Source organism: Mobula birostris, chromosome 26 (genome assembly GCF_030028105.1).
Source record: "Mobula birostris isolate sMobBir1 chromosome 26, sMobBir1.hap1, whole genome shotgun sequence".
In the NCBI taxonomy this organism is placed as follows: Eukaryota; Metazoa; Chordata; class Chondrichthyes; order Myliobatiformes; family Myliobatidae; genus Mobula; species Mobula birostris.
This window is the reverse complement of record NC_092395.1, coordinates 159,932-176,689: the sequence shown is the minus strand read 5'-3', so window position 1 is coordinate 176,689 and position 16,758 is coordinate 159,932. Positions and strand designations below refer to the sequence as shown.

General features: G+C 46.6%; 1 protein-coding gene across 1 annotated transcript in view; it reads left to right on the top strand.

The window, feature by feature from the left end:
- ncanb (neurocan b) overlaps positions 1 to 10,502 on the top strand; it is a 345,873-nt gene extending 335,371 nt beyond the window's left edge. Inside the window, exons 15-16 of the mRNA XM_072244299.1 lie at positions 7,409 to 7,591; positions 9,743 to 10,502. Coding sequence (XP_072100400.1) covers positions 7,409 to 7,591; positions 9,743 to 9,858 — 299 coding nt within the window. The 3' untranslated portion in view covers positions 9,859 to 10,502. The remainder of the gene's footprint in view (positions 1 to 7,408; positions 7,592 to 9,742) is intronic.
- The last annotated feature ends 6,256 nt before the right edge of the window (positions 10,503 to 16,758 follow it).

The window sequence follows — 16,758 nt, the reverse complement described above, 5'->3', positions numbered from 1 at the left end:
ATGAAGACACACAACAGCCATTTACTACACCAGGTACAGTAAGAGTGAAAAAAAGAGAACCTTAACAGAAACTTACCCAGAGCAACACCTCTTTCGAGCTGAAGCCTTCTTTGATTCAAAGCCTCACACTGTTACTCTGACCACTTGCCTACTGCCAACATCAGTTACTGACTATCCCTGATCAATTACTTCCTCTCCAAATACTTACATCCAGTTCCTTTGACTACCTTCCAATAACTTTGCTACTGTTGACGTCAGGCTCACTGGCTATAATTTCCTGGCTTATTCTTAGAGCCTTTCTTAAATAGCAGAACAATATTGGCTATCCTCCGATCCTCCAGCACCTTACCCATGTTTTAAATATCTCTGATCAGTCCCCTGCAATTTCTGCACCAGACTCCCACAGGTCCAAGGGAATACTTTGTCTGCCTGGGGATTTATCCACCCTGATTTGCCTTGGTACAGCAAACATCTCCTCCTCTGTAATCTGTCCATGACCTCACTGCTGCTTTGCTTCGCTTCTATAGACTTCATATCCATCCCATGAGTAAATACAAATGCAAAAATTCCACTGAAGATTTCCACTGTCTCTTTTGGCTCCATGTGTAGGTTACGACTCTGATCTTCCCAGAGGACCAATTTTATCCCTTGCTATCCTTTTGCTCTTAATGTATCTGTAGAAGACATTAATAGTCTCCTTCATGTTGTCTGCTAGACTAACCTCATGTCTTCTTTTCGCCCTCTTGATTTCCTTCCTAGATGTTTGCTTGCATTTCTTATACTCCTCAAGTATCTCATCTTTTTCCTCCCTGCCTATACCTGCTATGTACCTCCTTATTCTTAACCAGAGTCTCAATATCTCTTAAAAAGCAAGGTTCTCTCAACTTGTTACCCTTGCCTTTTATTCTGACAGGAACATACAAACTCTGTACTCTCAAAATTTCACTTTTGAAGGCCTTCCACTTACCAGGTACACGTTTGCCAGAAAACAACTTGTCCCAGTCCACATTTGCCATATCCTTTCTGATACCATCAAAATTGGCCTTTCTCCAATATAGAAACTCAAACTGAGGACCAGACCTATTCTTTTCCATAAGAACCTTAAAAAGTGATAGCATTATAATCACTAGATACAAAATGTTCCCCTGTAAAATTTTTCTGTCACTTTCCCTGTCTCATTCCCTAATAGGAGATGCAGTATTGCATTCTCTCTAGTTGGGACTTATGTACTGATTAAGACCATAAGACTATAAGATTAATTAAGATTAAAGTCTGTCACGAGCCTTGTGGCCCATCAGGCCGGTGCTTATGCCGGTTTCCGTGGCGTGAAGCGACTGAGAGTACGAGACTCCCCCCCTGGATAGGACGCCAGTCTATCGCGAGGTTAACTCCCAGCATTTTTGCCAGTACCCATTCTCAGTTGGGTAGACTGGAGCATTGTGTGGTTAAGTGCCTTGCTCAAGGACACACACCCTGCCCCGGCCGAGGCTCGAACCCACGACATTCAGATTGCTAGTCCAATGCCCTAACCACTTGACCACACACCACACACTATAAGATATAGGAGCAGAATTAGGCCATTTAGCCCATCGAGTCTACACCATTTCAACATGGTTGATCCAATTTTCCTCTCAGTTCCACTCTCCTGCCTTCTCACCGTAGCCCTTCATGCCTGACCAATCAAGAATCTATCAACCTCTGCTGCCTTTTTTTTTGGCGTGTGCATGCGTGCATGCGTCCGTGCGTGCATGTGTGATGTTGGTGGGATGATGTCCTTTTCATGCCTTTACAAGGTACGGAGCAAGAGAGAGACTGTGTGGCGCGCCACTCCTCACACAGCCATTTCACAGTATTTTTCCCTTTATTTTACGAGGTCGAGTTGCGATCTCGACACTCAAGCCGGCACGGGTGGAAAGCGTACTCGGGAGTGGCCCCGACTGGATTTGAACCCGGGAACCTTCGTTCCGGAATCTGGCGCTGATATCATTGCGCCACCAGCCGGCCCAACTTCTGCTGCCTTAAACATCCAAAAAGACTTGGCCTCCATTTCTGCCTGTGGCAAGGAATTCCACAGATTCATTACTGCCTGGCTAAGGAAATTCCTCTTCCTCTGCATTCTAAAAGGATGCCCTCAATTCTGAAGTTGTGCCCTCTGGTCTTAGACTCTCTCCCCATGGGAAACAACCTCACCACATCCACTTTATCAAGTCTTCTCACCATTCGATAGGTTTTAATGAGGCCACTCCTTATTCTTCTGAATTCAAGCTAATACAGGCTCAGAGCCATCAAATGCTCTTCATATGACAATGCTCTTCATATGAATAATTTTTGTGAACCTCCTTTGAACCCTCTGCAGTTTCAGCACATCCTTTCTGAGATAAGGGGCCCAAAACTGTTCACAGTATCCCAAGTGAAGCCTTACCAATGCTTTATAAAGTCTCAATGTTACATCCTTGCTTTCAGATTCTAATCCACTTGAAATGAATGCATTTACCTTCCTCACTACTTTAGGGTGTTCTGCCCAAGAACTCCCGAGTCCATTTGCGCCACTTGTATTTTCTCTCCATTAGTCAATCCTTTCATTTCTTCTACCAAAATGCATGACAATACACTCCCCAATACTGTATTCTATCTACCATTTCTTTGCCCATTCTCCTAATTTGTCGAAGTCCTTCTGTAGCTTCTGTATATCCTCAAAACTACCTGCCCCTCCACCCATCTTCATACCATCTGAAAACTTTGCAACAAAGCCATCAATTCCATCATCCAAATCATTGACATACAACGTAAAATGAATCTGTCCCAATGCAGACCCCTGTGGATCACCACTAGTTACCGCCGACCAATCAGAAAAGGCTCCCTTTATTCCCACTCTTTGCCTTCTGCCAATCAGCCACTGCTTTATCCATACTAGAATCTTTCCTGTAAAACCATGGGTCATAGCTTGTTAAGCAACCTCATGTGTGGCACTTTGTCAAAGGCCTTCTGAAAATCCAAGTACACAACGCCAACTGATTCTCCTTTGTCTATTCTGCTTGTTATCCCTTCACAAAATTCCAACAGATTTGTCTGGTAAGATTTTCCCTTGAGGAAACCATGCTGACTGTGGCCTATTTCATCATGTGCTTCCAAATCGCCTGAGACCTCATCCTTACTAATTGACTCTAACATCTTCCCAACCACTGAGGTCAGACTAACTGGCCTATAGTTTCATTTCTTCTGCCCCTCTCCCTGAAGAGTGGAGGGGCATCTGCAATTTCCAGTCTTTTGGAACCATTCCAGAACCTAGTGATTCTTGAAAGATCATTACTAATGCCTTCATGATCTTTCAGCCACCTCTTTCAGAACTCTGGGGTGTACACCATCTGGTCCAGCTGACTTATCTACCTTCAGACTGTTCAGTTTCCCAAGAACCTTCTCTCTAGTTCTGGTAACTTCACACACTTCATGCCCCCTGACACCTCAAACTTTCACAATTCTCCTAATGTCCTCCACAGTGAAATCTGATGCAAAATACTTAATCAGTTCACCCTCCATTTCATTGTCCCCCATTACTACCTCTCCAGCATTCTTTCCAGCATCTGGTATCCACTCTCGCCTCTCTTTTACACTTTTATGTATCTGAAGAAGTTTTTGTTATCCTCTTTAATATTATTGGCTAGTTTAATTCTGTATTCCATCTTTACCTTCTTAATGACTTTTTTAGTTGCCTTCTGTCGGTTTTTAAAAGCTTCCCAATCCTCTTAGTTCCCATGAATTTTTGCTCTATTATATGCTCTCTCTATGGCTTTTATGTTGGGTTTGACTTTTCTTGTTAGCCATGGCTGTGGCATCTTGTCTTTAGAATACTTCTTCCTCTTTGGGATGTATATATTCTGTGCCTTCTGAATTACTTGCAGAAATTCCATCCATAGCTATTCTGACATCATCCCTGCCAGTGTTTTTTTTGAATCAATGCTGGCCAGCTCCTCTCTCAAGCCTCTGTAATTCCCTTTACTCCACTGTAATACTAATACATCTGAATTTAGCTTCTCCTTCTCAAATTTCAGGGTGAATTTGATCATATTATGATCACTTCCCCTCAGTGTTCTTTTACCTTAAGCTCTCTAATCAAGTCTGGTTCATTCCACAACACCCAATCCAGAATGGCTGATCCTCTAGTGGTGCTCTAAAAAGCCATCTCGTCGGCACTGTATAAATTCCTGGAATCCAGCACCAACCTGATTTTCCCAGTTTACCTGCATATTGAAATCGCCTATAGCTACTGTAACATTGCCCTTTCGGCATGCATTTTCTATCTCCCATTGTAAATTGTAGACCACATCCTTACTACTGTTTGGGGCTCTGTATATAACTCCCATCAGGATTAAGGAAACTTTCCTGAGCACATTTCCCATCCAGCCCATTTACATCATGTGAGTCCCAGTCAAAATCACCCACTATTACAACCTTAAGTTTCTTGCAACAGTCTGCAACCTGTCTACAATATTTCCTCCTCTAAATCCCACAGACTGTTAGGTGGTCTATAATGTAATCCCATTAACATGGTCATACCTTTCTTAATCCTCAATTCTACCCATATTTTCTAGCTGAGCTCTCTGGTCTGTCCTGTCTGAGCACTGCCGTGACGTTTTCCTTGACTAGTAACGTCACCCCTCCCCCTTTAATCCCTCCTGCTTTATAATGTCTAAAACAACGGAAGTCCGGAACACGAGCTGCAAGTCCTGTCATTCCTGCAAGCGAATCTCACTAGGTTACAATGTCATAATTCCACATCCTGTTCCATGCCCTGAACTCATCTACTTTTCCTACAATACTCCTTGCATTGAAATGTACACAGCTCAGAATATTAGTCCACTGTGCTCAACCTTTTGTTTCCTGACTTGGTATAGGCTTAGCCACATCCACTCCATTATCAATTCTGGCACTCAGATTCCCATCCCGCTGAAACTCTAAACCCCAGTCCATGCGGCACCAGCAAATCTTTCTGCTAGGATATTAGTTTCCCTCCAGTTCAGATGCAAACTGCCCCTCTATAAAGGTCCCTGGAAGAGAGCCCAATCATCCAAAAATCTGAAGTTTTCCATGGTGCAGCATCCCCTGAGCCACCTGTTAAACTGTATGATCTTACTAATTCTGATCTCACTAGCACGTGGCACAGGTAACAATCCTGAAATCACAACCCTGGAGGTCCTGTCCTTTAAGTTAGCAGCTAACTCCCTGAACTCATTTTGCAGGGGCTTGTCAGCCCTCCTAGCCGTGTCAATGGTACTGACATGGCAGGACTTCAGGGCTGCTCACCCTCCCACTTAAGAATGGTGTGGACGCGATGCAAAATTCTCCTGACCCTGGCCCCAACAGATCATCGAGAAATCTCAACTCATCCACATAAATTCGTATCTGTTCCCCTAACTAATAAATTCAGTATCACGACAGCTCGCCTCTTCTTTCCCCCCTTCCCTTGTGAACCACAGAGTCAGACTCAGTGCCAGAGACCTGACCGCTGTGACTTTCCTCTGCTCGGTCATCCGTCACCGAATGTACACCTGTTTCTGAGGGGATCAGCCACAGGGATACCCTGCACTGGCTGCCTAGCCCTTTTCCCCCTCCTCAAGGTCACCCGGTTTCCTGTGTCAGGCAACTTGGGTGTATCCACCTCCCTGTACGTCCTGTCTATCAACCCCTCAGCCTCCCGAATAATCTGGAGTTCATCCATTTTGACAGGGAATTCATCCAGCTGCACATCTAACTCCATAACATGGTCTGCTAGAAGGTGAACTTGGATGCATTTCTTGCAGGTGTAGTTGTAGGGATTTTGGAGGTCTCCCTATCTTCCCATATCCCATAAGAGGAGCATTCCATTACCCTGCATGGCATCCCTACTACTCTAAATGTGCAATCAGAAATAAACAAAGAATGAATAACAAAAAAAGGTCTACATATGGCCTATGCCTCTTCTTGTCGAAGCCTCGACGAGTCAAAGCCTTAACTCTTCACTCACACAATGTCTGGTCCCACAGTGACCCCTCCACTTAATCCCTAATTATGCATAACCTATCATCTCCTTGGGAACTGTAGCATGCAAGATACGTTAACTGCCCTTGCTTGCTTCTTTTAAACTCTCTCTTCCTCTGTGTTACCCAATGTCACCTCAGGAAGAGTTGTGTGCAAAATGTGTCAACCTCCCCCATTTGCTTCTTTAAATTTTTTTTCTCTGTTTGCCAATCCAATGGTCATAGTAAATTGCCCTGGGATTAGGCTAGTGTTAAACTGGGTTGCTTGGTGGTGTGGCTCGTTGGTCCGGAAGGGCTTGTTCCACACTACCTCTAAATAACTCAGTGCAGGATCTTGTCAAAGTTCAAATACACAATATCCATTTCCTGACACTCAACTACTTTTCATGGGTACAGATCCACCAACACAGAAACAGATCCCTGTACACACGGGGACAGATCTCTCTACAGATAGGGACAGATCCCTCTGCACACGGGGACAGGTCGCCCTGCACACGGGGACAGATCCACCTGCACACGGGGACAGATCCACCTGCACACGGGGACAGATCCTTCTGCACACGGGGACAGATCCGCCTGCACACGGGGACAGATCCGCCTGCACACGGGGACAGAATTCTCTCAATGTAGACATATGACATGGGCTCCTAAGGCCATACTTAGTGGATTATATCGCATGGTCAGGTGGGAAGGAAATGATATATGTTGAATATCTGTCGGGGCTGAGTGATAACTACTTTGAATGAGCAGTGAAGAACAGGCAAGGCATTTCTAGATCTCTGGGGTGGGTTGGGGTGGGATTGGAGTAATGGTTGTGGGTTGAGGGGTGGTGGTTGTCGGTCTCTATGGATACAGGGGTATAATTGAGAGAAGTGGTCCTGGCTTGGGAGGGGGAAGGACAAACAGGGTGGTCCTGGGTCTCTGGGAGTGGAACAGACGGTGAGGAGTGGACATAGTGGTTTAGGGTCAGGCTGTGGAAGGGGAGGTGATTGAGAGGGGTGGTTCTGAGTTGGGACCAACAGGGTAGTGCTAGATGACTGTGGGGGTGATGGGTGGCCCTGGGTCACCCAGTGGAGGGGGAGGTAATTGAAAGGGGTGGTCTGTTTTGTGACGGGGGGGGGAGGACAGACAGGTGGTCACTGGTTCTGGGGGTGAGAGGTGGGCAGGATGGCAGGCTCTCTGGAGGTGGAGGTGAGGGTAGGGGTGGATAAGATGATCCTGGGTCCCTATGGGGGTGATTGAAGGGGATTCCCCTGGGTTGGGGGTAGATAGTTCCTGGGTTTCTTATCGTGGAGGTGAATGGTAGACAGGGTGGTCTCAGGTTGGGGGTGGGTGGGCACAGGTGCAGCAGCTACTCTAAGGCCACGTGAAGTAATTGTCTCCCTCCCCGGCAGTCCTGTGTGGCCCCCCACCCGCAGTGGAGAACGCCATAGTGATGGGGCGCCGGAAGGCCCGCTACGAGATCCACTCGCTGGTTCGATACCAGTGCCAGGATGGCTTCACCCAGAGGCACATCCCCACCGTCCGGTGCCACAGCAGTGGCAAGTGGGACCGGCCTAGGGTCGTATGTCTGAGCCGTGAGTACACACACGAGGGGGTTGTTACTGAGAGAGGAGTACACACAGGGGGGTTGTTACTGAGGGAGGAATACACACACGGGGGGGCTGTTACTGAGGGAGGAATACACACAGGGGGGTTGTTACTGAGGGAGGAATACACACACGCGGGGGGTTGTTACTGAGGGAGGAGTACACACACGAGGGGGTTGTTACTGAGGGAGGAATACACACGGGGGGGTTGTTACTGAGGGAGGAGTACACACACAGGGGGGTTGTTACTGAGGAAGGAATACACACACGGGGGGGTTGTTACTGAGGGAGGAGTACACACACGGAGGGGGTTGTTACTGAGGGAGGAATACACACGAGGGGGGCTGTTACTGAGGGAGGAGTACACACACGGGTGGGTTGTTACTGAGGGAGGGGTACACACACGAGGGGGATTGTTACTGAGGGAGGAGTACACACGTGGGGGGGGCTGTTACTGAGGGAGGAATACACACACGGGAGGGTTGTTACTGAGGGAGGAGTACACACGTGAGGGGGGGCTGTCACTGAGGGAGGAATACACACGAGGGGGGTTGTTACTGAGGGAGGAATACACACGAGGGGGGTTGTTACTGAGGGAGGAATACACACACGGGGGGGTTGTTACTGAGGGAGGAGTACATACACGGGGGGGTTGTTACTGAGGGAGGAATACACACACGGGGGGGTTGTTACTGAGGGAGGAGTACACACGCGAGGGGGGCTGTTCCTGAGGGAGGAATACACACATGAGGGGGTTGTTACTGAGGGAGGAGTACACACGCGAGGGGGGGCTGTCACTGAGGGAGGAATACACACGAGGGGGGTTGTTACTGAGGGAGGAATACACACACGGGGGGGTTGTTACTGAGGGAGGAGTACATACACAGGGGGGGTTGTTACTGACGGAGGAATACACACACGGGGGGGTTGTTACTGAGGGAGGAGTACACACGCGAGGGGGGCTGTTCCTGAGGGAGGAATACACACATGAGGGGGTTGTTACTGAGGGAGGAGTACACACGCGAGGGGGTGCTGTTACTGAGGGAGGAGTGGTTTCGAGGGAGGGTCACACTGAGGGAGAGGAGGTACTGAGAGAAGGGTTATAGTGAGGGAAAGTAAAGCTAGGGGAAGATCTTTCATACTTTCTGTATGCTCCTGTCCTAACCCACCCCTCAATTCTCCAACTTTCATCGACTGACCAAACCCCAATCCCACCATCACTCACTCTCACCAGTGCCCCTCCCCCAAGACTCCCACTGACCAAACATCAACCTCCCCCACCCTCCCACAATCCTCTGATTGACCAATCTCTGTCCATGGACACACTGGAAATGGCAAATGATGGAGAATGTACACCCACACACAAATTGCTGGAGGAACGACATGTCAGGCAGCCTCTGTGTGGGGAGATGGCAGTCAACATTTTGTGTTGAGCTCCTCAATCTATTGTTGAAATGCTGATTGTCCATCCCCCTCCACAGATGCTGCTTGACTCGTTGGGTTTCTCCAGCATTGTGAGTGTTGCTCTGGATTCCAGTCACTCCATCCCTGGGATCAGACTTTCACCCTCATATAGTTCCGTGCCTCACTGGTTCCCTGCCTTTTAAAAAAATTTTTCTGTCTTGACCAAAAGACATAGGAGCAGAATTAGGCCACTCAGCCCATTGAGTCTGGTCCGCCATTCCATCACAGCTGATCCCAGATCTCACTGAACCCCATGCACCTGTCTTCTTACCATTTCCTTTGATGCCCTGACGGATCAGGAAACAATCAACTTCCGCCTTGAATATACTCAGGGCAGAACATTCCACAGATTCACTACTCTCTGTTCTAAAGGATCACTCCTCAATTTTGAGGCTGTGCCCTTTAGTTCTGGATACCCCTACCATTGGAAACATCTTTTCCACATCCACCCTATCTAGTCCTTTCGACATTCGGTAGGTTTCAATGAGATCCCCCCCAGCATCCTTCTAAATTCCAGTGAGTACAGGCCCAAACCTGCCAAACGTTCCTCACAGTTAATCCGGTCATTCCTGGAATCATCCTCACGAACATCGTCTGGACTCTCCAATGACAACACATCCTTTCTGAGATTTGGGGTCCAAACGTGTTGACAATCGTGCCTGTTTCACTGTCCAGGAGCATCTGGAAATCGCAGGTCACCGAGGCACCAGCACAAAGGCAGCAGGAAGGAGAAGCGAAAGCACAAAAAGCATCTCGAGTTACTTCGCATGGAGATGAAACACTTCTACTGAGCAGGGGTGTCCTGTCGTGCAAGAGCAGGTGCCCAGCACAAGTACAGGACACTAAAATCCTGCAAGATGTTTTGTTTGAAAACCACCCTTGGGGCGGCTGAAAGGGTTGTTTTTAGTTTGCGAGAGTTATGTCACGTATTTTTCTAAAAAAATAATTGTGGAACCTAAAGGTGAAAGTGTTGATTGAGAATCAGTACCCAGGCGAATGTCCCTGGGCTACTCGTGTTCAGTACGCAACGTGGATGAACGATTAGCCAATAATCCTTTCAAAAAGGCACACGTATTAATTTTGAAAAACTGATTATAGATGGGATTGGTTTAAAAATAGGTGCTGGATTGATTAGTTCCTGTAAAACCCCTCACACCACTCCCTAACATATCCCCTGTCCTACCAATAACAGACCAGTTAATGCATTGTTTCTGAACTCATTAAAACAATTAATTGAAAACAGGTTAACACGTTATTGTGGGAATGCCTTTAATGAGTGTTGCTCCTGTTACATTGCCCAGTGTGGTTTCAGTGAAGCCCCAAGGAATTAGTCAGAGTTCAGCAAAGCTCCCCGGTCTTTGGAGTGGAATGGATTACAGGCAAACCCTTCATTAATGCCAGCACTTCCTTCTCAGTGAGACTCTTTGTCCAGGCATGCTAACTCGGCTAAATCCAAGAACTAGCGCAGGAATTTCCCTGATCGGGTAGAGCGATGGTAATTCCCGCTGGGTTCCTCTCATGTGATAGTTCACATTGTTGAACTACTATGGTGCCTAGAAACTCAGGTTACAACTAGTTACTGTTTCACATCAGTGACCATTGGTCCGGTGAAATATTAACTCTGGGTCTTTGCTTATTTTCAACATCTGTAGCGTTTTGCCGTGTTACAACGATCCAGGAACAGGAATTCAAATCCCACTGGAGGGACTAGGGAATTTACCCTTAATTAATTTCATAAACCTGGACTGTAAGTGTCAGGAAAAGGGTGATGTGCGAGTACACTACACTGACATCATTCATGGATCAGACTCTGAGACTAAGCAGAATTCGGAATGGTCAGTAATACTGATCATCTTACCGATAACTCTCTTCCTGTGCACGTGACAATAAGCTTCAGCTGACGAATGCCCAGGTTCCTGAAAGAAAAGAATTACCAGCCATGGACAAAAAAAAGTGTCCGTGGTCTCTGAGGAGTGGTCACAGGTATCCATTTGTCTTGCACGGGGGTAGTTAAGCTCCCTTGTTTACCAGGTCGGAGCAAACTTTTGTCGAGAGAATTGGAAGGAAATTTTCTAAAGTGTTTTATACAAAAGTAATAAGCTCTCCTTAGTCTCGAGGTATAATGAAATGACTGATAAATTTCATTATAGGATGGACAATAGTCTGCTCAGTCACTGAGGCTGAATGAGTTACAGGGTTCATAACGTACTAATTGAGGCTTTGGGATTCACATCTCTGACTACGCGGCCCCAGTGAGAGCACAGGAATTCGCAGGGAGCTATCAGAAACACAGGGCGCCAGGGGGAGAAAGGCTATTGAATGACAGTGTGAAAGAGTTGGATTAACATCAGTGGGGATACAGTCAGTGACACAGGTTCCTGGGGGAGGGGATTACTGAGGGATGGTGGGTGAAAGATTTGGATTTATGTCAGTGGGGATACAGTCAGTGACACAGGGTGCTGGGGAAGGGGATTACTGAGGGATGGTGTGAGAGTCAAAGATTCAATGTGCATTTATTATCAATGAATGTATAAATTATACAGCCTTGAGATTTATTTGCTTACAGTCAGTTGTAAAGCAAAGAAACCAATTTAAGAAATAAGACCAACCCCAAGTGCCCCCCAAGTGCCCACAGAGTAAGAGAAAAAACACAAAACAGAGGGATCCAACCTTGTTTGGCTCTCACCATCCTGCTTTCCAGTCTATCTGGGCCAGCGTTTAGATGGTCCAAACAGCGTATTGACCTCACGTTAGGACCTGGACCTCACTGCAGGCCAAGAACACACACCCAGAGATTCACTTTGAGCCTGGATTTCGCTGCCAAAGACCTCTCCAAATTGGCTTTGTGCTTAGATCGATCCAGCCTTGCACCCGGGCCATTGGAACTCCTCTGTTCCATCTTCTCCCCCCCTGAGTCGTTCACTCCAACCAGCATAGCTCCAGCTCCGATTGCCTACCAGCAGGGCATATCTTACGAGTTCACTTTGCCTTCACTTCCCTCTTAGTTGTTTGCGGTGATAGTTTACCAAAATTTACTTTAAAAATATGTTATTAATAATGTTTTAAATAAAATTCCTTTGCTTTCGAAGTACCAGTGAGCTTTTGCACGTCTTCGGTAGTACCATCTTAAAGGGAGCTAAATTGACATCAGTGGAGATACAGTTAGCAACACAAGGAAAGGAAGATATTAGAGGTGTGATTATTGGTGACTAAGATATTGCTTTTGAGATTGAGGGGAGTATTCAAGTCATGGGCTTGGGTTATGGCAGGTATCCATGAAGTATGCAATCCATTCCATGGCACCGGGAATTATCAGTGAGGGTAAAAATATATCACTGACCAGTCAGCACCTGAATGTGGCCAAAACAGAACGATAAAAAAACAGGAGATGTGTGTCCTCACACTCCACTGGTCAGTGGTCACCAGCTCCAGCTTCCAGCACATGTCCCTCCTGATATCCTAAGCCTGTTGGTTTTGACCTTGAACATGACTTCAACCCTTCATCTCATTAACCTGCTCTACTATCAACAAAATCATGGCTGATTCAATTGTACCCGCAGTAACCGTTCACCTGTCACTGATTAAGTATCTATTCATCTCTTCTTTGAAGATGCTCAGAACTGTTGCTTCCACCACTGAGAATGAGTTTCAAAGACTCATGGCCGACTGAGAAAATAACTTCTTGGTCCTCCTTTAAAGGGATACATATCTCAGGATCTTGTAACTTTCAATTAAGTCCTTGATACTTTTCCAAACTCCAGCAAATTCCACATACCCAACCTTTCTAACACAGCTAAGAGAAAATCTGCGGATGCTGGAAATCCAAAATGCACAAAATGCTGGAAAAAAGTACAGTTGACATTTTGGGCTGAGGCCCTTCATCAGAACTGGAGAAATAAAAGATGAGGAGTCAGAATAAGAAGGTGGGGGAGGGGAGGAAGAAACACAAAGTGACAGGTGAAACTGAGAGGGGGAGGGATGCAGTAAAGAGCTGGGAAGTTGATTGGTGAAAGGGATACAGGCTGGAGAAGGGGTAGTCTGACTGGAGAGAACAGAAGGCCATGGAAGAAAGAAAAGGAGGAGGAGCACCAGATGGAGGTGCTGTGCAAGTAAGGAGATAAGGGGAGAGAGGGAAATGGGAATGGGGAATGGTGAGGGATAGGGTGGGGATACATTACCGGAAGTTTAAGAAATCAATGTTCATGCCATCAGGTTGGGGGTTATCCAGACAGAATATAAGCTGTTGATCCTCCAACCTGAGTGTGGCCTCATCACGACAGTAAAGGAGGCCATGGACTGACATGTCAGAATGGGAATAGGAAGTGGAGATCCTGCTTTTCCTGACAAATGGAGCATATGTGCTCAATGAAGTGGTCTCCCAATCTACATCAGGCCTCACCAATATACAGAAAGCCACACTGGGAGCACAGTCCACAGTAGATGACCCCAACAGACTCAGAGGTGAAGTGTCGCCTCACCTGGAAGAATTGTTTGGGGCTCTGAATGGTAGTGAAGGAGGAAGTGTAGGGGCAGGTGTAGCACGTCTGCCCTCACCTCATCATCCCACCATCCCACCAGGGATAGTGTTCCTCTTGTCCTCACCTTTGACCCAACAGCCTCTGCATACAGCACATAATTCTCTGTAACTTCCACATCTCCAACAGGAACTCACCACCACACACATCTTTCCCTCCCCCTGCTTTCTGCTTTCTGCAGGGATTTCCCCTACACAACTCCCTTGTCCATTCATCCCTCCCCACTGATCTCCCTCCTGGCACTTATACTTGCAAGCAGACCAAAGGCTGTCCATTTTAATTCCACTTCCCATTCCCATTCTGTCATGTCAGTCCATGGCCGCCTCTACTGTCATGATGGGGCCATGCTCAGGTTGGAGGAGCAACACATTATATTCCATCTGGGTAGCCTCCAGCCTGAATGCATGAACATTGATTTCTTGAACTTCTGGTAATGCCCCCTCTCCTTCACCACTCCCATTTCCATTTCCCTCTCTCACCTTCACTCCTTACTGCCCATCACCTCCCTCTAGTGCTCCTCCACATTTTCTTTCCTCCATGGCCTTCTGTCCTCTCCTATCAGATTCCCCCTTCCCTAGCCCTGTATCTCTTTCACCAATCAACTTCCTAGCTCCCTACTTTCCCCAGTTTCACTTATCTCCTTGTGTTTCTCCCTCCCCTTCCCCACATTCTTACTCTGACTCCTCATCTACTTTTCTCCATTTCTGGTGAAGGTCTCGGCCTGAACCGTCGACTGTACTTTTTTCCATAGATGCTGCCTGCCCTGTTGAGTTCTTCCTGCATTTTGTGTGTGTTTCTGATGTAGCTCGCTGCTTGTGTGTAAGTTGGCTGCAAAACCATGACAGCATCTCATTGATTGTGAAATATTGAATGTTCTCCTGAGAAAAGTGAGCAGCATTCAGGGGTTCTTGTAAATTGTCTCCCTCATCCCACCTGATGGTCTTTATCCCATCCTTTTTGCCCTGGATGTGGCCTCTCAGCGGCCAAAAGGAAGACTGAGTAGGCCAGGTGGTATCTGAGGAGAGAGAACTCCATCCTGCCATGAGATTCAATTTCAGAATTAGAATTATCACAAAGATATGACAAGAAATTTCTTGTCTGACAACAGCAAAGACATAAATATAAGTTACACAGATAAATAAATGCTGCAAAAAAGAGGAATAACAGGATAGTCTTCATGTATTCATGCGTCATTCTGAAATATGATGACAGAGGGGAAGAAGCTGTTCTTGAATCTTTGAATATGGGCCTTCGGAAACAGAAACAGAAACCCTACAGCACAATACAGGCCCTTCGGCCCACAAAGCTGTGCTGAACATGTCCTTACCTGAGAAATTACCTGGGGTTACCCATAGCCCTCTATTTTTCTGAGCTCCATATACAGTATCTGTCCAGGAGTCTCTTAAAAGACCCTATCACATCCGCTTCCACCACCGTTGCCGGCAGCCCATTCCACACATTCACCACACTTTACGTAAAAAACTTACCACTGATATCTCCTCTGTAGCTACTTCCAAGCACCTTAAAACTGTGCCCTCTCGTGCTGGCCATTTCAGCCCTGGGAAAAATCCTTTGACTATCCACGCGATCAATGCCTCTCATTATCTTGTACACCTCTATCAGGTCACCTCTCATCCTCCATCGCTCCAAGGGGAAAAGGCCGAGTTCACTCAACCCATTCTCATAATGCATTCTTCCCAACCAGGCAACATCCTTGTAAATCTCCTTTGCACCCTTTCTATGGTTTCTTCATCCTTCCTGTAGTGAGGCAACCAGAACTGAGCACAGTACTCCAAGTGGAGTCTGACCAGGGTCCTATATAGCTGCAACATTACCTCTCAGCTCCTAAACTCAATCTCATGATTAATGAAGGACAAATGTACCGTATGCCTTCTTAACCATAGAGCCAACCTGCCCAGCAGTTCAGAGTGTCCTATGGACTCGGACCCCAAGGTCCCTCTGATCCTCCACACTGCCAGGAGTCTTACCATTAATACTATATTCTGCCATCATATTTCAGCTAGCAAAATGAACCACCTTACACTTATCTTGGTTGAACTCCATCTGTCACTTCTCAGCCCAGTTCTGCATCCTATCAATGTCCCGCTGTAACCTCTGACAGCCCTCCACACTATCCACAACACCCCCAACCTTTGTGCCATCAGCAAACTTACTAATCTATCCCTCCACTTCCTCATCCAGGTTATTTATAAAAATCAAAGAGTAGGGGTCCCAGAACAGATCCCTGAGCCACAGGCCTCCATGTAGAATATGACCCGTCTACAACCACTCTTTGCCTTCTGTGGGCAAGCCATGCTGGCTATTTCTAATCATATTATGCCTCTCCAAATGTTCATAAATGCTCTCAGGACCTTCTCCATCAACTTACCAACCACTGAAGTAAGACTCACTGGTCTATAATTTCCTGGGCTATCTCTACTCCCTCTCTTGAATAATGGAACAACATCTGCAACCCTCCAATCCTCTGGAACCTCTTCCGTCCCCACTGATGATACAAAGATCATCACCAGAGGCTCAACAATCTCCTCCCTCACCTCCCACAGTAGTCTGGGGTACATCTCGTCGGGTCCCAGTGATGTATCCAATTTGATGCTTTCCAAAAGCTCCTGCATATCCTCTTCCTTAATATCTACATGCTCAAGCTTTTCAGTCCACTGTAAGTCATCCCTACAATCGCCAAGATCCTTTTCTGTAGTGAATACTGAAGCAAAGTGCTCATTAAGTACCTCTGCTGTCGCCTCCGGTTCCATACACACTTTTCCACTGTCACACTTGATTGGTCCTTCAGGCTCTTGAATCTCCTCCCGTGTGACAGTAACGAGAAGAGGACATGTCCAAGGTGGTGAAGGCCCTTAGTGATGAATGCTACCTTGTTGAGGCACCACCTGGAGTCATAGAGCAATATTTCACATCCTTCTTAAGCCCAACACCCCAGTAAAGCACCTTCATTCTTGCAAACGCTCCTCTCAGGCACAATATACTTTGTGACTCCCCCTTTGTGTAAAAACATGTCTACCATATGCTACCATGAGAAAAATGATTCTGCTTTAAATTTTTATTAGTCTTTAAACCTAGCTTACACAGTACCTGTGTGCTGTAGAGCAGCTTCGATATCAATGTGATTCTTGAGTTTGA